Source organism: Phascolarctos cinereus, unplaced genomic scaffold (assembly GCF_003287225.1).
Source record: "Phascolarctos cinereus isolate Bilbo 61053 unplaced genomic scaffold, phaCin_HiC Scaffold_1;HRSCAF=81, whole genome shotgun sequence".
In the NCBI taxonomy this organism is placed as follows: Eukaryota; Metazoa; Chordata; class Mammalia; order Diprotodontia; family Phascolarctidae; genus Phascolarctos; species Phascolarctos cinereus.
Window position 1 is genome coordinate 19,378,471 of NW_027555514.1, and position 23,082 is coordinate 19,401,552.

At 43.1% G+C, this 23,082-nt stretch overlaps 1 protein-coding gene across 4 annotated transcripts in view; it reads left to right on the forward strand.

The window, feature by feature from the left end:
- The window catches only part of CREB5 (cAMP responsive element binding protein 5), a 509,250-nt gene extending 491,198 nt beyond the window's left edge, over positions 1–18,052 (forward strand). For 3 of the 4 annotated variants that reach the window (XM_020993292.2, XM_020993293.1, XM_020993296.1), the window contains 2 exons: positions 1,094–1,202; positions 3,644–10,249. In XM_020993292.2, the coding sequence (XP_020848951.1) occupies positions 1,094–1,202; positions 3,644–3,807 (273 nt within the window). In that variant the 3' untranslated portion in view covers positions 3,808–10,249. Of the gene's footprint in view, positions 1–1,093; positions 1,203–3,643; positions 10,250–17,810 lie in introns of those variants that run through there. The other variant, XM_020993294.2, reaches the window with a different exon arrangement.
- The last annotated feature ends 5,030 nt before the right edge of the window (positions 18,053–23,082 follow it).

The window sequence follows — 23,082 nt, forward strand, 5'->3', positions numbered from 1 at the left end:
ACCCATCTCACATAAACAAGGTTTTGGAAAGACTGTATTTAATTCAACAAAGCATTTATTAAATTCTAGGCTCTGAACTAAGCCCTGGAGATACAAAGTCAAAAATGAAATATCCCCTTCCCTCAGAGAACTTACCGTCCATTCAGTGGAGACAACATGTGCACAAGTAAAGATTAATGTTCATAAATACAAAGTAATTTCAAGAGGCATAAAACAGTAACATCACTCTGGTATCCAGGAAACACAGAGGATAATGTTGGACTTGTTTCCTGTCTAGTCTGTACAAGCTTGTGTATAGATATTTGTCCACATGGTGTCTCCCCCTTTAGAGTGTAAGCTCCTTGAGGGCAAGGATTTTGTTGTTTCTTTTTTTTATCCCTGGTGCTTAACACAGTGCCTAGCACATAGTAGGCATCTGGTAAATGTTTGTTAATTGATTGACTTGAACACCTAAGTTTGAATCCTGACTCAGACATTTAGTAGCTATGGGCCCCTTGGTAAATCACTTAATCATCCTCGGCTTCCTCATCTGTACAATGGGGATAATAACAGCTCCTATATCATAGGTTTTCTGTGAGAACCAAATGGGATGATATTTGTAAAGTGCTTTGCAAACCTTAAAGCACTATAAAAACACCAGCTCTTATTAGTAATAAGATTAATAATGGTAAGTCATTATTAATAATTTTAATTGATAATTATGTTAATAATATTAATAAGTAATAATAATCATTACCTGGAAAGACCACGTGTAGGAGATAGCCCACTTGAGCTGTGCTTTGAAGGGAGACCTGGGTTCCATCAGGTAGAGGTGAGGAGAGAGTGCAATCCAGGCACGGAGGACCAAAAAGACACAAGTACAGGGAAAAACTAAGAAGCTTATTTGAGTGGAAAGGCAAGCAGATGGATGAAAAGCCTATTTTCCTGTGACCTCTGACTGCTGAGTTGTTTTCCTCGATTAGCCTCTATCACTCAAATCCTATGTAGTAAAAACAAAACAAAACAAAACAAAACACAGAATGCAGAAGCTTGCTTGCTTGGGGCATGCTTTCACTGGTCTTTCCAATAAGGCTGTGACTCATTTTCTTTCCAGAATGAAGTTTCCATGTTGAAAAATGAGGTAGCCCAGCTGAAACAGTTGCTGTTAACACATAAAGACTGCCCAATAACTGCCATGCAGAAAGAGTCCCAAGGCTATCTAAGTAAGTAACTGGCTTATTTTCTTTTTCTGACTCGTCTCATTTCAGACTCAGCTTTTTGTAGCTCAGTCTTCTCAAAAAGGGACTCAAAAAATAAATTTTCCTATCCATATAGAGGCCAAGCTCAAGATGGGGTGTAGTCAGACCATTCTACCCTGGCGAAGCCTTCTTCATCTGCCAGAACACTGGTGGGAATCTTGGCCCCTCTCCCCATAGGTCTGGCTGAGTTTGCCATGAAAATCCAAGTTGGGAAATCCCACCCGGCTTTCATTCTCTTGTGTGGCCAGTAGAGAAACACTCAGTTGCCAATGGACTGCCAAACCTTCCAGATGTTGCTCTGGCTTCAAACAGCTTAAAGTTCTCCAGGAAAGATGGAAAGATGGAAATGGGAGCCACATTTGCTGCTGAGTTCCCTCATTCTGAAGCCCCTATGGGAAGGAGGTCTTTTCGCATAGCTACTGCTACTTACTACCTGGCCCTTCAGAGGCTTGAACATAAATTAGAGGAAGCAGGACCCACATGCCCAGAGGGTGGCTAGGACCTGAACCCATTTCCTACCTGGGCTCCCCACCTCCTCACAGCCCAACAGAGTTCCTTCAGACTTCCCTCTATGGTACAATGGAAAGAATGTTATCTATGGAGTCAGCTGACCTGGATTCAAATCCAGTCTTTTCTGATTACTGCCTGTATGACCTTAAGCAAGTCAGTCTTTCAGGGCCTCTGTTTTTATCTTTAAATTGAGGTTTCTGGTCTAGATTAGAGATGTCATATTACAGGCTCCAACATGCCTGAGTACCTGAACCAGATTAAAATGTATTGGCAAATATTTAACGAAATAAATAAAATACAATAGAATATAGATAATGTCAATATGTGGTTTTCTATGTCTATTAAAGGCTGCAGGCAGAGGTCCTTATGTCCAGCTTAGTGGCCCCCTTTTCTACTTAATTATGACGCCACTAGTCTGGCTGGCCTCTGAGATCCCTTCAAGCACTCTACTTTCCTCGCACTTTATTTTCTCCAGTGACAAAGTTAGCATTGACTGGGGACGGGGCAAAGGTCAGAGTGCAATGCTTTAATATCGGTGTGTTTTCAGATGAGTTCCTCATATTGAGCGACTACAATGTTCCTACCTCACGTGGGTCTTCCTCCCATCTTGGTAACATACTTGACTGTCTGTACATAGCTAAGAGACAAGTTTGTATAGAAGAATGATTTTCCTTGCACTATTTTGATCGTGGAGAAAGCGTAGGTTTGTTGGCATCTTAAACTACATAGAAGGGGTGTTGGGAGGAAAACTCTTGTATAGACTTCGATGCCCAATGGGCATGGACTAATGGAGAGAGGGCTGGCCTCAGCATCAGGAAAGCTTGGGTTCGAGTCTGACACCTGGTAGTTAGGTGACTGTAGACAAGTCATTTAACTCCTTGATGTCCAAGCAACTCTCTAAGACTGTAAGTTGCAGGTCGGGTGCTGATCTTTGCTGAAGGGAGCTGGGATAAAATCACAGACTTGGCTCAAAATAAATGAACAAACAGATGTTTCTGTTTTGCTTTTTTTTTTTTAACCTGAACCTATGATTTCATGGTTTGGGGGAACTTCCAGTGTGGGAGGCAGCCTAGCACAATAGAAAGGGTCTTGGATTTGGTATCAGAAGACCTGGATTCAAATCATGATGCTGCCATTTACTAGCTCGGTGACATCCCCACCCTACCCCCAGTGACTCATCTGTCAGATGAAAAAACTGGGTGGGGTAGTGCTGAGGTTCCTCCTAGCTCTAAGATCCCATTCTCTGAGCTGCAGGTGTCCCTCCTCTGTAACTTAGAGTCTTACAGAGCTGTCTGAGGCACGGAAAAGTGAAGGGCCTTTTCTTTTGTCACTCAGAGAAGGTGAAGGCGGGCTTGTAAAATGAGGAGATGTGACTTCTAGCTGTGGTCATGAGATCATAGATTTAAAGCTGAAGGTCATCTGATGATGATCCCCTCATTTTATAGTTGAGGAAAACTGAGGCTAAGATGGATTAAATACCTTGACCAAGGTCACACTTCTAGGTCCTCATAACAATAACAATTAGCATTGATAATGTAAAACACAATGTTTAGGGGCACTGAGAGCTTAACTGACTTGCCCATAGCGTTACAATTGGAGTGTGTCAGGGGCAGGACTTAAACCCAGATCTTTTCTGACTTTTACCGAGGCTAGCTCACTACCTGCTAAAGCCACATTGATTCTGCCATCATCATCACTATTAACACTATTAAAGCACAGCTCTGTAAAAGGAATTTGGAAACAGAGTTTCTACTTCCTTCCAAGAGAAACTGTTGAGAAATTCACATACACCAATTTTAAAAAATGTTTCTCTAAGTGATTCTCTAAGCAGTCTGCAAGTCCATACAAGAATACCACATTACATTGGGGTATGCATATGCGTGTGTTTCCCCCAGGTCCCGAGAGCAGCCCTCCGGCCAGCCCTGTCCCGGCTTGCTCCCAGCAGCAGGTCATTCAACACAATACCATCACTACTTCCTCATCGGTCAGCGAGGTCGTCGGAAGCTCCACTCTCAGCCAGCTCGCCTCTCACAGAACAGACCTGAACCCCATCCTTTAAGACTCCTGGCTACCCCCCCGTTGCTTCAGAGACAAGCAGTGTCAGCCTCCTCGACAGCATCCTTTTTCCGCTAAGGGCATTTTTAGAATTAACCCAAACCTGGAAAACTCCTCAAGCCCTTCCAAGACTGGCTTTCATTCATTTTTATAGTTATTATTGAAACGTGTCTTTTATACTTAGTTATAAAAAAAAAGGGAGTTATGCAATTAATATGTATCTGCTTGGGAAACACTTTGGTGCTTTCTTCGACTTTCTGGTACCAGTTATTCATTGATAAAATGACCTCTTTCTGTACATAGCCGTGGCTTCAGTCTAACCCCAAGGCCTCAGATCAAGAAAGTAGGTCAACTCCAACAGTGGGCCCAATGGAATAATCCACTGAAATTCCTACCGAGGTAACTGGGGGGTACATCTGGGGGAAAGCATCATAGCCAACATGGAAGAGTTGGCCTTGTGACATCCCCAGATTCCTAAGGTATATGTAGAATCTTTTCACGGCTGCTGTTGTTGTTGGTTTTTTTTTTCTTTTTTCTTTTAAAAAATTATATAATACATGGATGTCTGAACAAAGCGAATAAAATAAAACTGACAAAAAAATTCTCTCTAACATGTCTACCCCTCTTCTTTCTTTTCATTCCCTTGGCTTGAACTTTCTCATTTTCTCCCTAGCAAATTTACCCTTTGTCCTTCCCTGTCTCACCAATGACATTTCTCCTTTCCTCTACATCCCCTTTTTTCTCATTTCCACCTACTTGTCCTCCCTTCCCCACCCCCCTTTTCTCCCCTCTATGAGTGAAAAAGAAAAAAAAAAGTTGTTTTTAAAACAACACACTTCTCAGAACGATTGGCTAGCCCTGGCTTTCAATAGCCCTTCACCCACAGCTGGGGTTCATTTAAGCTCTCGGTTTTTACAAAATAGAAACCAGGAGATGTTTCGTGTGCCTGATTTAATGTTTTTAATAAACAGAGCAAGTTAGAGGCAGCCTCGCCACAGGTGAAATGCTATTGACAGGCAGCTGTGGGGACATTGGGAAAGGGAGCTTTGTTCAAGCCTGTATTGTGAGTTAATGCCCGATACGGGTAATAACATCACAACCTTGAATTACGACGGGTTTTATATGGCCCGTCTGTAACATTGAAAATCCATGTACTATATAATAATTCAGAGGGGCTCTATTCACTACGCACGTTATGTCGTTCCATCATCGACTGCTAATAGCCTGAGATTTATTTTTCGTTTTAAGCCTGTGAAACCAGCTTCACCATCCTAATGGGCAAAGGAAGAATAGCGTTAAGTCCTGGACAAAAACAGTGTTTCCACAGGTGCTTTTCTTACCCTCCCATCACATGGAAAGTAGCCTTTGGCTCAAGGCAGTTTTACCAGGAGAACGGCAAAGAAGGTTCTCGGCTGAACCCAAAATGATTTTTCCATTTCTTATCTTGACGATTTGTGTGAATGGACCTTTCGATGCTGCCCAAGAATTGAGGCGGGTCTCATTGAAATGGGCTACTCAGTGGCGCTAACTGGTGACAATGCTTTTTCAATAGGTGTTGTGCTTCATCTCCATTTTTTGGGAGGAGGTCTGTGAGTTTGTTAGCTTCTAAAGATCAGCACTATAGTTTTTCTCAAAAGTTCCCCAAATGATGAATGTGGGTTTTCCCTTCCTTTTCCTTACTTTCTCTCTCTCTCAGAGTGAATAGAGCCTCTTTGGAAGAAAAAAAGAAAAGTATGAGGGTCACACATCATGATTTTAAAGACAGTTTGTGTACTACACTTAAACTCTTTATTGATATTTTTCCCGACAACTCTTGCCATGTATGCAACTGCTTTCAGAAGGTTTTGAGTGTACCATGTAACTCATGACTTGATTATATAGTCTAAGAACCAAAAAAAAAAAATTAAGAAAAAAATAAATGTAAAGGATTTTATTATATTTTAGACAAACATATAATTTTAAAGTATTTTAAATACTGAATCTATAGTTCATTTTTTAAAAATGCTCCAGAGGTAACAACTGGATGGGTTTGCTTGATTTTTACCTCCCAAGGTAGTGCTCAAAGGACTAGTTTTGAAAGAAACATGTCATTTGTATCTTAGCTTTGAAAAGAGGAGGTATTTTCCATCAAAAATTCTTTTCTAGGACTTTACCATCTGTCCTAAAAGTGGGGAGGGAAGGTCGGAGGGGGAGATGGGCTACTGCAGTGTTCATTTTATGATTTTTTTTTTGATAATTTTTTTTTTCAAAGGGGGAGACACACAAGTAAAACAAAACTTTTCTCCTTTTCCTGTCTATATAGTTCTTAACGAAACAGCCTTCTAAAACTGTACTGCTGATGTCAGAAAGCCCAGGGAGTGACGTGTCACTAAATCAAGGTTGGGTTTTCCTTTTTGTTCAGCCTCTTAATTGATATTTTTCACCGTTAAGCTGAAAGCCTCTGACGGTTAAGAACTTGCCTCAGTTTTTCTTAATTCAGCAACGTGACAGCCTGACTGATGGGCATTCTATATAGCTCAATTACGTCTGTTTTTTATGCTAAGCAGGCCAAGCCAACCCCACGGTAGCAAAGCAGCCTAAACGTATAATTAGAATAAACTGTCTTCTTTCCAGACCAAGGGCCTTTAGGTGTATTCATTAGCAATGGGGAAATACAGGCAATAAAAGATGTCAGGGGACTTGTCAGGACTTCTGGAGATGCTGAACAGAATGGATGGCTCCCTGGCCAAACCTAATGCTGGGCAGAGTGATATGGACCAAGCTGGCTACTGAGCACCTCAAGTAAAACATCATGGAATACTTTTCCTTTCCTAAAACAGTCCCTGCCCTCTAAGTCTTTCTGTTCAGTGTGTCTCAACACATAGGGCGATGATGTTCTCCTCTCTTCGTTGAGTCTCTAGCCCCCCTCCCTCCTATTCCTTTTGAAAGCCATCTCATCCGTGAAGTAAATCTCATTTTCCCAAGAGCTCCTCCTGACTAGAGGCCAAGAGAAAGAGTTTACAAAACTGCTTTTCTTCATCCAAATGTAGTTTATTCATTAGCAACAGCATCTCTGTTCAAGATCCCTGCCAGGCTACCTGGGAACTTTGACAGGGCCTCCCATGCCTTATTTGATGGGCACTAACAGCAACACAGTTAAGTATACCTGATGGTGTGTCTGTCAGGGGGAGCCTCGTGCCAGCCGAGGCAGCCACAACTTCATTGCTTCGTGAAACATTTCTCAACATCCAAGGCCCAAACAGGCAGGGTGGAAATCCCAGCCCCTGTTGATTGCCATAATTATCAAGCTTTGTGTTGTAAGCCCTGTGTTTTTTGCTGGTCCTCCCACTTAGCATTCCCCCACTGCCCAAGCCAATTTATGCAAGCCACAGTCATAACACTGCCAGTGAGAGACAAGTGGTTGGTATGCTTTCTTGGCATGTTTTATAAGGATGAGAATGATTTAAAGAGGAGTGGATATTCCTAGGAGCTTATCCGTGCAATGCAACTAAATGCAGCCCATATTAGGAGTGGGGGCAAGTTAATGGGAGATGGTCAGGTAGTGATCTGCCCATTACTTATATGAATTTTAGTATAGTAGCAGAGCTTGTCATTAATATCATAAACCAGCTTTTTTTGAGGGGGGGCAGGAAATTCATGTTTTTAAGCAACTATAACTGCCGTTAAAATAACCTTTCAGCTAGGATAGAATGTGCTTCTTTGTGGTTTCGTGTCAAACTTTCTCAACTATATCCATTGAATTATGAAGTCAAGTTTGAGGACCAAAGCAACATTTGAACAGGAAATTTTTCATTTAGAATTTTATAACATATTTATTAATAAATGTTATTTTTAAAACATTCCATCTGAGCAGTATTCTTGTGGAGGCTGTATTCATTTTTGGAAGTTAAAGTGTTAGTTTAGAGTAAGCCCAGCTGTGCGATATCCCCATTTTTTTCAGGGTCTCAAATGGCTATTCGCCATCTCTAGATGAAAAAGTTTGCTTAGGTGGATGCTTAAAGTTTTGGGGGGCTTCATTGTTCTGAGAGTTTCTGAAATCTGCTTCTGAGCACTGAGAAACAAAGATGGCAACTATTTCCTTTTTTTTATTTTAAAAGGAGCCCTTTTATTTGAGTCAGCCAAGTTCAGCTAAAGGGGAATCCTTATTATAACTGGAAATGCTTTCTTTAGCCATCCGCCATGTCTCACTAATGTCTCAGCTTTCTTATGTTGAATTCCTCCAGTGACTGCCATTCCCCTACCCTACCCAATGCTGTAGACTTCTGAAGCCCCATTGGGCCCCCATAAGAGAAGGGGAGGGAAATGGCAATTAAAGATTGGGATAGAACCCTGCCTATCAGGAAAGTTGGGACTCGGAGTCTCTTTTCTACTTTTCACCTTATTTATATTTTTAAATTGCACTTTAGTGTCTTTGTTCCTTTTCTACTTTTCTTGCCCCTACTCCCAACTTTTCTGTCCCCAGTCCTCTCCTCTGGCCCTCCTTTACCTGTCTGTCTCTAGGCCTACTTCCCTGTTTTCCTTCCTCTGCTTCTTTTCCATGACTCCATGCAAACCCACTTCTCCCACTGGCTCAGACATTGGCTCTGGTGATTTTGACGTGCTAGCATCTCCCGGTGGTTACTAAGCCTTGTTCAGTCTCCCAGCAGCCCATGATGAAGACTGCGAAGAGAAGAGAATGCTAAGGAGAAAACCAGCCAGTGCTAATATGTGAAACGTGGGCAGTAGAGCCTCAGCTAGACTTTCAAAGTTCCCTTGTTCCTCCTGAGAACCAAAGTGTCCTGAATGGGTAAGGGGCTGGATCGTTCGAGGTATGGCAGATGCACTTTAGCTAGTTTCCGACCTAATGTAGCAATGAGGCCACTGAGATTCCGGTGGCTGGAGATAGTGTACTCTAAGTCCCTAGAAGGCTCTTCTGCCTTCTTACCTCCTGAGGGGCAGCAACCCCTGCCTTAAGGCTCTGCCCCAAGGACAAGCAAATGCAAAAGCAATAATATTTCTAGTGAATTCAAATACCAAAAAAAAAAAGCCCCCTAATCCCCAAATTAAAATTCCCCAACTCTATCAGTGCATAGTCATTGTAAAGCTGGAAATGGATCTCTTTCTAAAATCTCTTTTTATTTTTTTGCTTTGGGGGGGTGGGAAGAAGGGAGGGGATGGTTTCCAGTGACCATTGCTAAAATTGTTTTGAGCGTTTCTGGGTTTTTTTGTTTTGTTTTTGTTTTTGTTTTAATTTCATGAATTTTCTTTGGGAAACATGTTTTTTCACCAGGTCAGAAGAAGAGAGGCCCAACTCCTGATCTCGAGTTCAAAGATGGACTCATTCAGGGGTCGGTGGTTATCTTGTCAGACTTGGGACAGGTTTCCAGAATTACGATTAGACCCAGTTCTGATATCTGGCATGTTAGAAATCAATCTCTTGATGTCTTTTCCTACACCAACCTCACTTTTCCTAGATTAAGCTCTATATTACAAGCTTCCTTTTCTTTTGTAAAAGAGTTTTGGACTCAGGGTGCTTACTGAGAAGGCGGAGCCCAGAAGACTTAGTGTAAATATCCCTTGGAAATGGTGGTGCACCCCACACCCTCTCACATTCTGGCTTCCCCATTGAGAATCTCAACCCTACACATGTGACTAGAGGTGGTCAAAGGAAGGGGAGCATTGGGAGAAGAGGGCTTTCTCCTTGCGTCTCCGGTACAGTGCCTTGCACATAGTGTGAAATGCATTCAAGTGGAAGTGATCACGGCAGAAGAAATGCTCCAGCCCATTGGAATGACTCCATCAGCTTCGTCTCTTCTCTGCTACCTGGGTACCACTAAACCCATCTCTGCCTCATGAAGATGCTTCTAAAGAGCGGATGGGCTGCCTCTGAGGAGCATCTTAGAGGGCAGAGAGTCTCTTTAGAGAGGTTAGAGCCTAAGGGATGGAACTTCAAAGGTTTGAAGGTCCCCACCCCCAAAGCCCTGAACGTGACTGTTCTGGGATTAGCAAGATGGACCACAGAGACCTATTTTTTTTTTTTTGAACTGGGTGAAGTGAGCATTCGGAGGTCCCTCCAAAAGGTGCTGTCACTCTGAGTTATGGGTTTGGGGCCGTTTGTAATTGTCAACAGCAAAAATGTCCATGTTTGTTTGTCTCTTTGTTTAATGATGTAAAGCAACCACCTTCCTTCCTGGGAGGAGAGAACGTTCTGGTACATACATGTAAATACTCGCTGCCACCTTTGATAGGTTTAACTTTATGTTAAGCTTTTTTGTTGTTTTTATTGCTATTCCTGCATCGGGAACTCATGTATTGTTACAAGTGGACAATGGGTTCATGGAGACTGTTCGACTCGGTCAGATTTTTACATCTCTTTCTATTGAGAAGAGACGAGATTTTGTGCGTTTGTACAAATGTTAATAATATCACTGCAATTCCAATATAATAAAGCCTTCAAGTGCAAAGAAGGTCTGGAGCTTGGTGTGGTGAATCTGTGGGTATGGTCAGTATTGGGAGGCAAGGCCTCATCCCAGGGAGGTCCGGGGTCCCCTCTACCTTGCACGCCTTGTGGGGAGGGAGAGAAAGAGAGGGAAGATTTCTTTTTCCCCAATTCACAGTCCTGGGGTCTCAACTATTCACCTCTAGTCTCCCCCTGTTGTCCTCCCTAAAGGAAATCCAGCCCAACTTCACTGCTAGGGAAGAGAGTTAGATGAGATGGGTTGTTGCTGGTCAAAGAGAGTCCCAGTACTGCTTCAGGGCAGACTGTGTCTAATAATCACCGCGTTTGGAGCAAGTGAGGGTATAACTCATAGCAAGCCTGTGTCCATCTCCCCGAAGGTGAGCAGGGGATTTAGCCCAGCACCCTCCCTATCTGCTCAGTATCCAGACATGCCCTCGAGTATGGAAACAACACTCACTCAGTCTTTCATCTCATTAGCATCCAATGATCCCTGCTGGCAGCCAGGCTAGAGTGAATCAAGCAAGTGCTGGGCCTGGAGTCAGGAAGAACTGTGTTCAAATCCAGGCCCAGATACCTACTAACTGTGTGACCCTGAACAAGTCCCTTCACCTCTGGTAACGCTTCCTCAATGGTAAAATGGGGATACTAATATCTGCACCTACCTCCCAGGGTGGTTGTGAAGACCAAACGAGACATTGGTAAAGTGCTTCCCAAATCTCAAAGTGCTGTATAAATGCCAGTCATTATTTTGTTCATGGTCCACAGCCTGTCCTAGTAAGAGTCAGACACAGTTATACCTAGCTTACCTATGTGAATGAGAAGGCATGTATCAAGTGCTTGCTGTGTGCAAAGGTGCCAATGGAAAAGTAAGGCAGTCCTCATTCCCAGGGAGCTCCCTTTCTAATGAAGGGCACATACGAGCGTTCAGCTGCAGGGCAGGAACTTTCTTTTCTGAGTATTCTGTCGGGCTCCCCAGTACTTCTCCCCAAGCCTGTGCATTTGCATGCTGCCGTAAGTCACCCCATACATGACCTCTCAGTTCATCTCTGCTCTCTTCTGTTCCCTTCCGGGGGGGTGATGGGAGCCTCACTTCTCCATCTTCTGTGTGGATTTTCCCAGAGTTTTCAACACTGTTGAAATGCACCAATCTCTTGTGTCTCTGCTTTGAGGTTTTCCAGCCTCTTGATGGGCCATAATCTTGCCTGTGCATATGTCCTTGGCCTTCACTGCCTTGCCAAAGCGTCTTACCTAATACAGGGTAGGACCCTTACATGAATACGGCAGGGATATTGCTAAACAAGCCTCTTTTACTGGAGCAGGGAGGTAGGGCATGGAAGAAGGGAATCTCCTGTGGGCAGAAGGGGAAGGAGAGGACCAGATGTAGACAGGAGTTTTTCCTTTGTGGCCACCTCAGACATAGAGACAATAAAGCGTTCTTAAATGGAGGTAGCAGGGTAGGGTTGGGGGCAGTTATACAAGTAAAGGCTTATAAGGATGCTAAAGGGGAGTTTCTTCAACAGAGGCTCTCCCCAGGATGTGCTAGTAAGCTATTCAGACTTTTCACGACTTGGAGGCCAACCTGATGGCCATCCCAAGACACTCTCTGAACACTGCTGACAAATACACGCAAAGACTTGGGGAGGCCAAGACAAGGCTAGGGAACAGTCAGTAATTCATGTTGCCTAAAACAAAGGTATAAATGGGAATAGAGTGTAGTAAGACTTGGCTGGGGCCAGGTTGTGGAGGATTTTAAATCCAGACTGACCAGTTGGTGTGGACAACGGCAAGCCATTAACAACTTTTAATGGAATCATGCAAATGGCACTAGGCTTGAAGTCAGGAAAGCTTAGCTTCACAGCTTGCCTCAGGTACTTAATAAACATGTGACCCTGGGCAAGTCACTTAACTTCTGTCTGCCTCATTTTTCTCATCTGTAGAATGAAGCAGTTAGAGTCAATAGGTCCCTTCCACCTCTGATTCTATGATCCAGTGATCTGACTGATGACTCTTTCTAGCCATTCATCTCTCTAATAACATTCTTTACCCCACTTTTCTGGCACGGTCCTTCATTGGTAATGTGTTGCAGCCTGCTCCCACCCACCAAATTCCTCCCCAATGCCCTTCGGGTGCCCCCCAGCTTTGATTCTTTGGAGACTTGGGTGTTCTATGACTCACAGTGATGCAGCATCGCTGGAAGAATATAGTTGTGAAAAGATGGTCCAGCTCGAAATCTACTCTCGTTTTGCCCTATAAGTGATGTACTTTAGGAAGAGTATTGAAGACACCAGAGGCAGAATTAGTCACTGTTGTTCAGTCATGTCTAACTCTCCTTGACCCCATTTGGGGTTTTCTTGGCAGAAATACTGGAGCGGTTTGCCGTTTCCTTCTGCAGTTCATTTGACAGATGGGGAAACTGAGGCAAACGAGGTTAAGTGATTTGCCCAGGGTCACACAGCTAGCAAGTAAGGGTCTGAGGCCAGATTTTAACTTAGGAAGAGGAGTCTTCTTGACTCCAGGCCTTGCACTCTGTGCACTATGGCGCCACCTAGCTGTCCTGAGGAACTAGTTAAAATGGTTCAAAGAAAAAGCATGGTGACTCTGTGTGTGTGTGTGTGTGTGTGTGTGTAAGTGTGTAAAAGAAGAAGAGAGATAATATGTAGGAAGCATAGAAAGTGAGAAAGTGGCAAGGGACAGGGAGAGGAATGAAGAGAAGGCAAACTCAAAGGGGACTTTCTGGGTTCTGTCCACTTTGAGCCCGCCCTTCCCTGTCCACAGCTGTGGGATAGTTTGCCAGTAAGTTCCGGCCACTGGTTCTGGACTTGAAGGAGTCAGGCTTAGATCCTACCTCTGAAATTTACTACCTGTGTGACTTTGGATAAGTCACTTCAACTCCCTCAGTTTCTTCATATGCCAAAAGAGGGGGTTGGACATCCCATCCAGAGACAAACTGATGACCCTCTGAGCCTACGAAAATGGATAAGAGGAAAAATCTGCACAGTTGCCTCCTTCAGGCAGCAGGCCTATTGAGTAACAGTGCATGGAGCACATAACTGTAGCTAGAAAGGCACCATGGTAAAGAGGACAGAAGGCCAACCTTAGGAGCCAGAAAGGCCTGAGTTCAAGGCCCAACTCTGACACATACTGACTGATCTGGGCCAAGTATTTTAACCTGTCAATGCTCTAGGCAGCTCTAAGACCATGCGATGTAGAACTGTAGGTACTGATGATCTGCATTCAAAAAAGGGAGCTTTTTAGTTCCCTAGACTAATAAATTTACAAGTCTGCATCCCCCCCCCCCAAAAAAAAATTCAGAGCTAAAGTTGAAAGGAGGAGAAGGCTACTTTTCCCTCTGAAAAGCAATAACTAAATTCTCACCTTTCATAAATTCTTCTTTCTTGAGCTGTTGCTTTAAGCCTGCTTCACTCATTTCATATTAACTGGTTGCTGGAACCACTAGAACATTTTCCAGAAAGAGCTGTTATGTGGGCTTTCTAGTGAGGATGTAGCTGAAGGTAAGAGGAATAAATGTAAAATCTTATACTTGGGTTCAAAAAATCAACTTCCCAAGTTCAAGGTGGGAAATAATTTGACCCAATGAAAATTCATCTGAGAAATATCTGGGGAGCTTAGTGAAAAACAAACTCAGTATGAGTCAACAATGAGATTATGGTGGGTGAGTACAAGAGAGAGGCAGGGTATTCAGTACTATGGAAATTGAAGTCCTAACTTGGCTCTCCCCAGTCAAGCCCCATTCAGTTCTAGGCATCACATTTTACAGAAGGACATTAATAAGCTGAAGAGCATCTGGGAGAAGGCAACCAGGATGGTGATGGAAAGATAGGCTTAGCAGCTGGAAAAGACCTTGGAGGTCATTGAGTCCAGGCCCCTCATTTTATAAATGAAGACATGGAAGCCCAGAGCAGTGACTTTCCCAGGACCACATAGCTGGAAGCTAATGAGATAGAATTTGAACTCATGTCATCCTGACTCTGAGGCTAGCCCTTTAGTGGTGGAAATCCTCAAACTTGAAGGAACCAAGGATGTTTAGCCTATGGGAGAGAAAATTTAGGGCAGCCACACTAAATGTAGTCCCCTGCCCTCAGGTAGATTACATCAGACTGGTGAAAACAACGTCTAAGTAAATACCGCATCCTTTGAGGTGAGAGAGAATTGGTGGGGGTGGGGGAAGAAGACCAGGAAAGTCTATCTTGGAAGAAGGATTTCACTTGTTCTCCTGGGCCCGCAGGGCAGTTAAGTGGCCCAGTGGTTGAAGATGATCAGTGACATCCCAGGTGATGTCTTGACTTGCTTGTGAATTGGTCAAGGGCTGTGAGAGAGGATGGGGACAAAGAGGAGTCGGTGGCAATGCTGGGTTCGAACCCCATCTTTCTTAATGATGTCCTGGGATCTAAGCAGAAAGAGTAACATAGAGTGGTTATTTCCCATGATTTATGGAGATTAAAATGGATCAAGGAAGAAAACCGTGAGGAGACCTTACGCCCACCTTGGACTTTCAAATTCGTGATATTTTCTAATTGATCATGGGACCCTAGATCTAGAGCTGGAAGTAAGCTTAAAGGTCATCTGGGCTGACCCCTTCATTTTACAGATGGAGAAACTGAGGCAAAGAGAAGTCATTTACCCAACATTACACAGGTAGCAGGTGGCAGGTCCTATCATCCCAAGTCCAGCATCTTTCCATAATGACATATTCTTTTTAAGGTAGAATAGGTAAATATTCCTCACGAATTGCATTTTACTTTTGTTCCTCTCTCTCTCTCTCTCTCTCTCTCTCTCTCTCTCTCTCTCTCTCTCTCTCTCTCTCTCTCTCTCTCTCTCTCTCTCTGTCTCTCTCTCTCTCTCTCTCTCTCAGAGAATGTTTGACCCTTAGGGTCTCTACCAAAAAACAAAGACACAACACTGTAGCAGTCTGAAGGACTTGTGGTAAGGCTAGGCAACCTTTTCTGGGGAACTAGTAGCACTCCAAAATTTCAGCCAGCACAGGTGCAACACAGTCCCTTTACCATACCATATGTAACCCCCCCCGTCCCCAGGCCATCCTCAAGAGCTTCTGTGGCCCAAACATTCATCCCTCTTTGAGCAAGCTGGGTAAGAAGACTCTCAGAACTTAGTCCTAATTTTATAGAAAAGTAAGGCCCAGAGAGGCTCCATTTGCCCCTGGTCATATTTGTCCATGCCCATGGCTTGGCATCAGTGGGAAGCCTAGCTTTACTACTTACTCAAATAGCAAATAGCAAAGCTGGACTTTACACTGATATTGTCAACTTAATTTGGCTGTATTAAGCACCTGCTATGTGGCAGGCACTGTGCTAAGTGCTGGGAATACAAAAAAAGGGGGGGGGAAGCAAAATCCTTGATCTCAAGGATTATAGTCTAGTGGTGGTGACAATACCCAAGCAATTATGTACAAACAAGCTAGACAGGATAAATTGGAGATAATCAGCAGGGAAAGGCTTCCTGTAGAAAATGAGATTTTAGCTGGGACTTGAGGGAAGTCAGGAGGCAGAGATGAGGAGAGAGTATTCCAGGCATGGGGAACAGCTCCTGAAAAGCTCAGCATTGGAAAATAACATGTTGTGTCTGAAGAATGGCAAAGAGCCCAGTGTCACTAGATCAAGAGGACGTGGAGGGGAGGGAGGGGTCAGAAGTCAAGAAAGGTAGAAAGGGCCAGGCTGTGAAGGGCTCTAAAAGAAAGAGAATTTGATACTCTGTAGGTAGTAGAAAACCACTGAAGTTTATTGAAAGGAGGGAGGGGAGGGTGACATGGTCAGCCCTCTGCTTTAGGAAGACCACTTTGGCTACTGAGTGGCAGATGGGCTGGAGTGGAGAGAGACTTGAGGCAGAGGTGCCAATCATAAGGCTACTGCTAACTACTCTCATTACTGTTATTAAATTCACCGTAAGATCACTTCCCAACATGTGAGGAGCTCTCACGCCATCTTGATCTCGGGCTCTCCCTCTGGAGCATACTGGCTATCTGATGGTCATCTCTTGGTCCTGCTGTTTGGCCACCTCATCTATTTTCTTCATTCCCTTTTTTATATGAGATCCTTTCCTCTTTTTCTCCTTCATAATCACTATTATTCATTATCATTATTCATAATAGCTTGTAATGTTTCTATTGCTGCATGCATTGTGTATCGAGCCTTCAAATATTTTCACACCTCCTGGACTGATCAACAAACCAATGGAGATTTATTAAGCACTACTGTATTCTAGGCACTGTTTTGGGGTACCCAAAGACAAATGTAAAATCTTTTCTGTCCTCAGGAGTTTACATTTTCACAGTCAATAAACACTTACTAAAAGCTTACCATTTGCCAGGCACTGGGGATACAAAGGAAGGCAGAAGGCAGTCTCTGCCCTTGAGGAGCTCAGAGTCTAATAGGGAAGATAACCTGCAGATACCTACATGCAAAATTCAAACAGAATAAATTGGAAACAAGCAACAGAGGGAAGGCACTGGGATTAAGAGGGATGAGGAAAAGCTTCCTGGAGAAAATGAGATTTTGGCTGGGATTGAAGGAAGGCAGGAAACGGAGATGAGTGAAAGTTTTCCATGTACTGGGCACGGCCAAGGAATGAGAAAATGAGCACATAAGAAAGAAGGCAACATGGTTACATATCAATCAACAATCATTTATTAAGCACTGACAATGTACCAGGCACGACGGAAGACTGAGGGATACAAAGACAAAAAGGTGAAGCCATTCCTGCCCTCAAGGAGCTTACACTCTAACAGGAAAGACAACATGGAAATATATCAATCATTCAATTAACAATCATTTATTAAGCACCTGCTATGTGCCAGGCATGCTGCTAGATACTGGGGATGCAAATGCAGATACATACAGAACATACTTAAAAATTAATAAAAAGTAATTTGATCAATGATGACTCAAAACACTTTTGCCTAATGATCTCTGCTGGGTGGTGAATGCTTCTTATCCCAATTATGCTGTTCAACTGAGTGCACAAGTCAGGGAACTCGTACCTTGGAGAGAGGTATCACATGGCCAAGCCTGGGTTAGACAGGAGGAGGAGAGCAGGCTGAATTGCCTTTGGGAAACAGCATGGTATTTTTAATGCCCCAAGGTGAGGTTATATGGTTGCATAAGACCACAGACTCTAAAAAACTAAAATTGAACATCCTCGCAAAGGGCAACAAAAAGAGGTACCTGCTGGGTATTCCATTGTATTACTTGCAAAGTAGGTACTACCATTCCCATTTCACAGATGAGAAGATTGAGTCTCTGAGATTAAGTGATTTGCCCGTGCTGGTGAGTGTCAGAGGTGGTTCCCATAAAATAGTCAACCATTTTAAATGGTAGTGCATGTCATTTCATTCTGCATTCTTAGGGCAAGTGATTAATGATCAGACAAGGGATTGGTGATTCCAACTTTATCACGGGAATTATCACTTTTGATGCAATGTAGTCTAAGAGAGAAAACCAAGAAAATGGGGATAAAATTATTCCAAAAGAAGTTGACTCGAAAATCAATGTGCCACATAATCTAAGCACAGTCTCTCTTTTCTCTTTTAACAGGAAAGGACTAATAAATACCCTATTCAACTGTATGCAGGAAGAGGGTCCCAGTCATGAACAAAAGTCTGAAAAGCCTTGTCTCCACTGGAGATGGTCTGTCTCTATGCCTGGAATGCTCTCTCTCCTCGTTGCTTCCTCTCAGAATCCCCGGCTCCTTTCAAGGCTTAGCCGAAGTGCCACTCGAACCAGGCTTTTCTTGTTTCCCTCTTTCATTTTGTTTATTTTGTGTATATGTGTTCATGTCTGTGTCTGTACATATATATATATATATATTATATATATATATATATATAATATATATATATATATATAATATACATACAGAAATATTACATCTAGTGTGTATATTATATATATATATATATAATATACATACAGAAATATTACATCTAGTGTGTATACACATATACCTGTGTTTATTGTGTATATCCTATATTTACTTTTGTACCCCTCTCATACAATGGAATGTTAGCTTCTTGAGGGCAAAAACTGACTCACTGTCATGTTTGTGCCTGGAAAGTGAGGCATGATACTTTCACACATAATGGGCACTTAAAAAATGCTCGTTGATTGATTGACTGGAGGTGCTGCTCCAGAGGCACTGTCAAGGAGGAAAGCCAGACGTCTCTTAGCATCAGCCCAGCGCTTGATACTAGTTAGGAAAGTAAACCAAACGTTTGATGGCGCAATGATCAGATAAGAAATTAATGAGAAGACCCACCAGCTCGAAGGGGCGGTGTGGAGTGGTGGCTAGAGCGCCGGACTTGGAGTAAAGAATACCTGGGTTTGAATTTCTAAGAATTTAAACTCTACTCAATGCGATGTTCTCCCGTGACTCCAGAGGACAAATGGTGAAGAATGTTACCCACCTTCTGAGGGAGGTGATGGACTCAGGGTGCAGAAAGAGACCTTCATTTGTAGACATGGCCAATATGAGCATTCCTTTTGCTTTACTATGCATATTTGTTACAAGGGCTTTTATCTGGGTTTTTTTTTTCTGAGAGGGGGATGGGGAAGAAGAAAAAAATAACTATTTGACAATTAAATCAAAAAAAATTAATTTTAAAAAGATTTGGGTTTGAATTCTACTCCAGACTCATACTAGCGTTGTAACACTAGGCAGGTTGTTTTACTTCTCTGGACTTTCATGTCCTCATCTGCAAAAAAAGAGGGTTGGCCATGACTCCAGAAGACTGAAGATAAGACATGCTTCACATCACCTGAGACATAGGTGATGGACTCAAGATGCAGAATGAAACGTACACTTTTAGACATGGTCGATGCAGAAATTTTCTTTGCCTGACTTAATTATATTTGTTATGATGGTTTCCTTTTTTTCTTTTTCTTCAGTTGGGAAGAGATGGGAGAGAAAAATAAATGTTTGTTCATTGAAATAATAATAGCAACTTTAAAAAAAAGTGAAGAGTGGTCTTGTCAGCATCTGAGGTCCCTTCAATTTCCTGTGTCCTGAAAGAGCCCATCGGTACCCAGTTGGTTGGGACTGCGGGATTAGGGCAGGAATGTGAAATATTAGAAACTGAACCAAATGGGATATTTGGGATCTTTAATGCCCATCAGAAATGGGGCACCCATTTGTAAAAAGGAAAATACAACTGGTAGAGGCGGATGTAATAGACTATAGGTGTAGAAGGAGGCATACACTGTCAGAAACGGTCCATGATGGTTTAGCTTAACTGTATTGTGTTTATATTGTGGTGAGAGTGGAGAAAATCATTGGGAAGATAGATAAATACATAGATGGATAGATAGAAGGATAGATACATAGATGAATGGATAGAAAGATAGATACATATATGGATAGACAGAAAGACAGACAGATAGTACACACATATGTATATATGCACAAATGTATGTAAGTGCATATAAATATGTACACACATATACATATATTTAAAGGGCATCAGCATTAACAAAACAATCCCAAAGTGAAATCTGGAATTTGCCCAAGTGAATTCTCCACAGCAAAAGATAGAGTGAAGATGAAAAAGCTCAATAGGCTAACTGAAATATAACTGAAAATAGCAAGCAGGGTCCCCTGGCGTCACAGTCGCACAGTCTAAGGGTCTTGGCCCTCCCATTTTTAGAGCTTAAACATCCATAGCTCTCTGTTATTTTATTTCATTCTTGGTGACATTTAGATTTTACAACCAGATAGAGTGGGTCACTTCAACATCGCGGCATCTCCGGCTCTTTAAACTAATGGACGAAAATCTATTTCAAGTATTCATTTAGCCACAAGGCAGATTTGAACTTCAATCTGGGACGCAAATGACCAAATGACACAATAGGCCGACGGAGGGCTCCTTAGAAGAAAAGGATGACCTGATGGATCAGGTCAGAAGTGCGTGCTTTTCATGTTCCTGAGCTGATTAGACAGCTAAGCGAGCAGCACTTACATGAGGAGTACTGCGTTATGAGCCAGAAGAAGCCTGTCTCAGTATCTCTTGTTACCATCCAGTTATCCAAATTTTTGATAATAGAATACTACACAGAGATGTTATTTTATCAATATTAAGCAAGATTCTCTTTTCTCTTTGTCTCCATTCTCTAGGGCAACGTGATGCCTTGTTATGAAAACCACCCGTTAGATCTGATAAAATATCGAAGAGAGGTTCCAAATAGTGTTGTGTAAGCAAATACCAAGACAGACCCTTCCCATTTGCAAACAGATCAGCCCAATCTCTGAGGACTTCCTTGGAGAACGTTAAAGCAAAGGCTGCAGGAACGCCAAAAACTAGTGGAGGGAGCGATTCCAAAGGTGCAGAGGATGGAGGCAGGAATTTCACAGCAATGGGGCCCCAGAAAGAGCTGTGGGAGAGGGGAATTGCACTGAAGGCCTGAAAGGCCACAGAGGGGTCCAGGCTCCCTGGTTTCAGTACAATATGTCCAGAGAGGTGCTTCTCCAGCGATGGGCACTGGGCCTATGGTTTCATTGCTCTAGGGCACTTGCAAATGAGGTGCTTTTGTAACTTTGGAAAATAACAGCAAGTATCCTAATCTGAGCAATTAAATAGATTGTGCATTCATTTGCCAAGTGCTTTAATAGTTGGGGTAAAAGTGTGGAGGGCAGCCAGGTGGCACAGTGGGGCCTGGAGTCAAAAAGAATCATCATCCTGAGTTCAAATTCAGCCTGAGACACTTACTAACAGTGTGGCCCTGGGCAACTCACTTCATCCTGTTTGCCTCAGTTTCCTCATCTGTAAAATGAGCTGGAGAAGGAAATGGCAAACCGCTTCAGGATCTCTGCCAAGAAAACCCCACATGGAATCACGGAAGAGTCAGACACAGCTGAAATGACGGAACACAACAACAAAACATAGAATATGAAGATGATCATAGATTGAGTGCAGGAAGAGACCTTGAAATTGACCAGTTGAAACCCTTTGTTTTACAGATGAGGAAACTGAGTCTCAGAGGTGAATGTCACACACATGGCTGACCCAGAATTCAATCCCAGTCCTCTGGCTCTGTGTCCCACTCTCCTACTTTGCCATTCTTTTTTTTCCCTCCTTTTTTTAGAAAGGGAATTGGGGGGAGGGCAGCTAGGTGGCTCAGTGGATAAAGCGCCGGCCCTGAAGTCAGGAGGACCTGAGTTCAAATCCAGCCTCAGACCAAACACTTGACACACTTCCTAGCTGTGTGACCCTGGGCAAGTCACTTAACCCCAATTGCCTAAAAAAACAAACAACAAAAAAAAAAGGAATTGGGGTTAAGTGACTTGCCCAGGGTCACACAGCTAGGAAGTGTCAAGTGTTTGGTCTGAGGCCGGATTTGAACTCAGGTCCTCCTGACTTCAGGGCCGGCGCTCTATCCACTGTGCCACCTAGCTGCCCCTACTTAGCCATTCTTACTGAGCTATCCAAGTGGCCTTCCTAGAGTGCAGGTGTGAGCACCTTCACTTCGTAAACTCCAACAAACCTCTCTTGTGTGGTTTTTGAAGCCCTTCGTAGCCTGGCCCCTTCCTACCTTTTCAGTCTCCCTCCAAGGACTCTTCAGTCCCTTCACACTGCTCTCCTTATTCTTCTGTGAAGAAGACCCGCCATCTCCCAACTTCCACCGGCCGATTCATGGCTGGGATTCTTTCCTTCCTCATTTCTCTCTTCTGACTTCTCCAGCTTCCTTCCAGTTTCATCTAAAGTCTCACCTCCTTCCACAAGCCTGTCCCAATCCTTTAATGCTAATGCTTTCCTTCTGTGATGATTTCCAGTCCCTCCTCCATATGTCTTGTTTATATATAACTGTTTGTAGGTTGTCACCCCCATTAGATTGGAAGCTGCTTGAGGGCAGAGTTGTTTTTGCCTTTGCATCCCCAGCTGTTAGCTCAGCGCCTGGCATATAGTAGGAGCTTAATAAATGCTTGTTGCTTTGACTTGATTTGACTTGTCGAATCAAAACTCGCCATCCTTTCTTCTTGACACAAAGTCTTACTTCAATGCCTCCTCGAGGCATAGAGACAACCTTGGATTCTCCAAAGCTCCAGAGCTCCAGCTCTGACAAGTCCTGTGTTGTGCTGGCCCTGGTAAGAAATGAGGCCTGTTCTCCAAGGACAAACCTAGCTCTTCACACATCACTGGTAGGCTGGTAGCCTGGTGATAAATTTTCTTAACCATGGCAACCCATGAAAGAAAGAAAGATTTTTAAATGGCCCCCAGTCCTATGGGACTCATAGTGGATGCCTAATAAATTATGATTGGATTAAATTTAATTGGTTATGACCATAACTAGTCCTAGCAAATCCCAGGACTTGACTACCCTCCTGGAGTACTGAAAAAATAATTTTAGAGTTTACATATCTCTTGTCATTCTAATAATGTTTGAAAGGCATTGGTGATCTAACTTTCCTTTGTGTTCTTCTATGGGTCTGGGAGCTCCTTAATGTGCACGTTCCCTCCAAAAGTGTAGGTCACAGCCCATCCACGCAAAGTCATACCTTCTCATCCTGAGACCTTCTTGTACATTAACTTCTTAATTTAATAATCATGGTACACATTTATCTAGGCCTTGACAAACATGATTTCATCTGATCTTCATAATAACCCTGTGAAGTAGTTGCTATTTTTCCCCAACAAGTGATTTCATTGGTGTAGAAAATTCCCACTGGAAAACTCTGATGCCAAGTAATAGCCATTCCACCACTTCTGGTCATAGAGAGCTTCTGGGGGTCCTGAAAAGTTAAGTGGCAGGGCAGCTAGGTGGTGCAGTGGATAAAGCACTGGCTCTGAAGGCAGGAGAACCTGAGTTCAAATCCAGC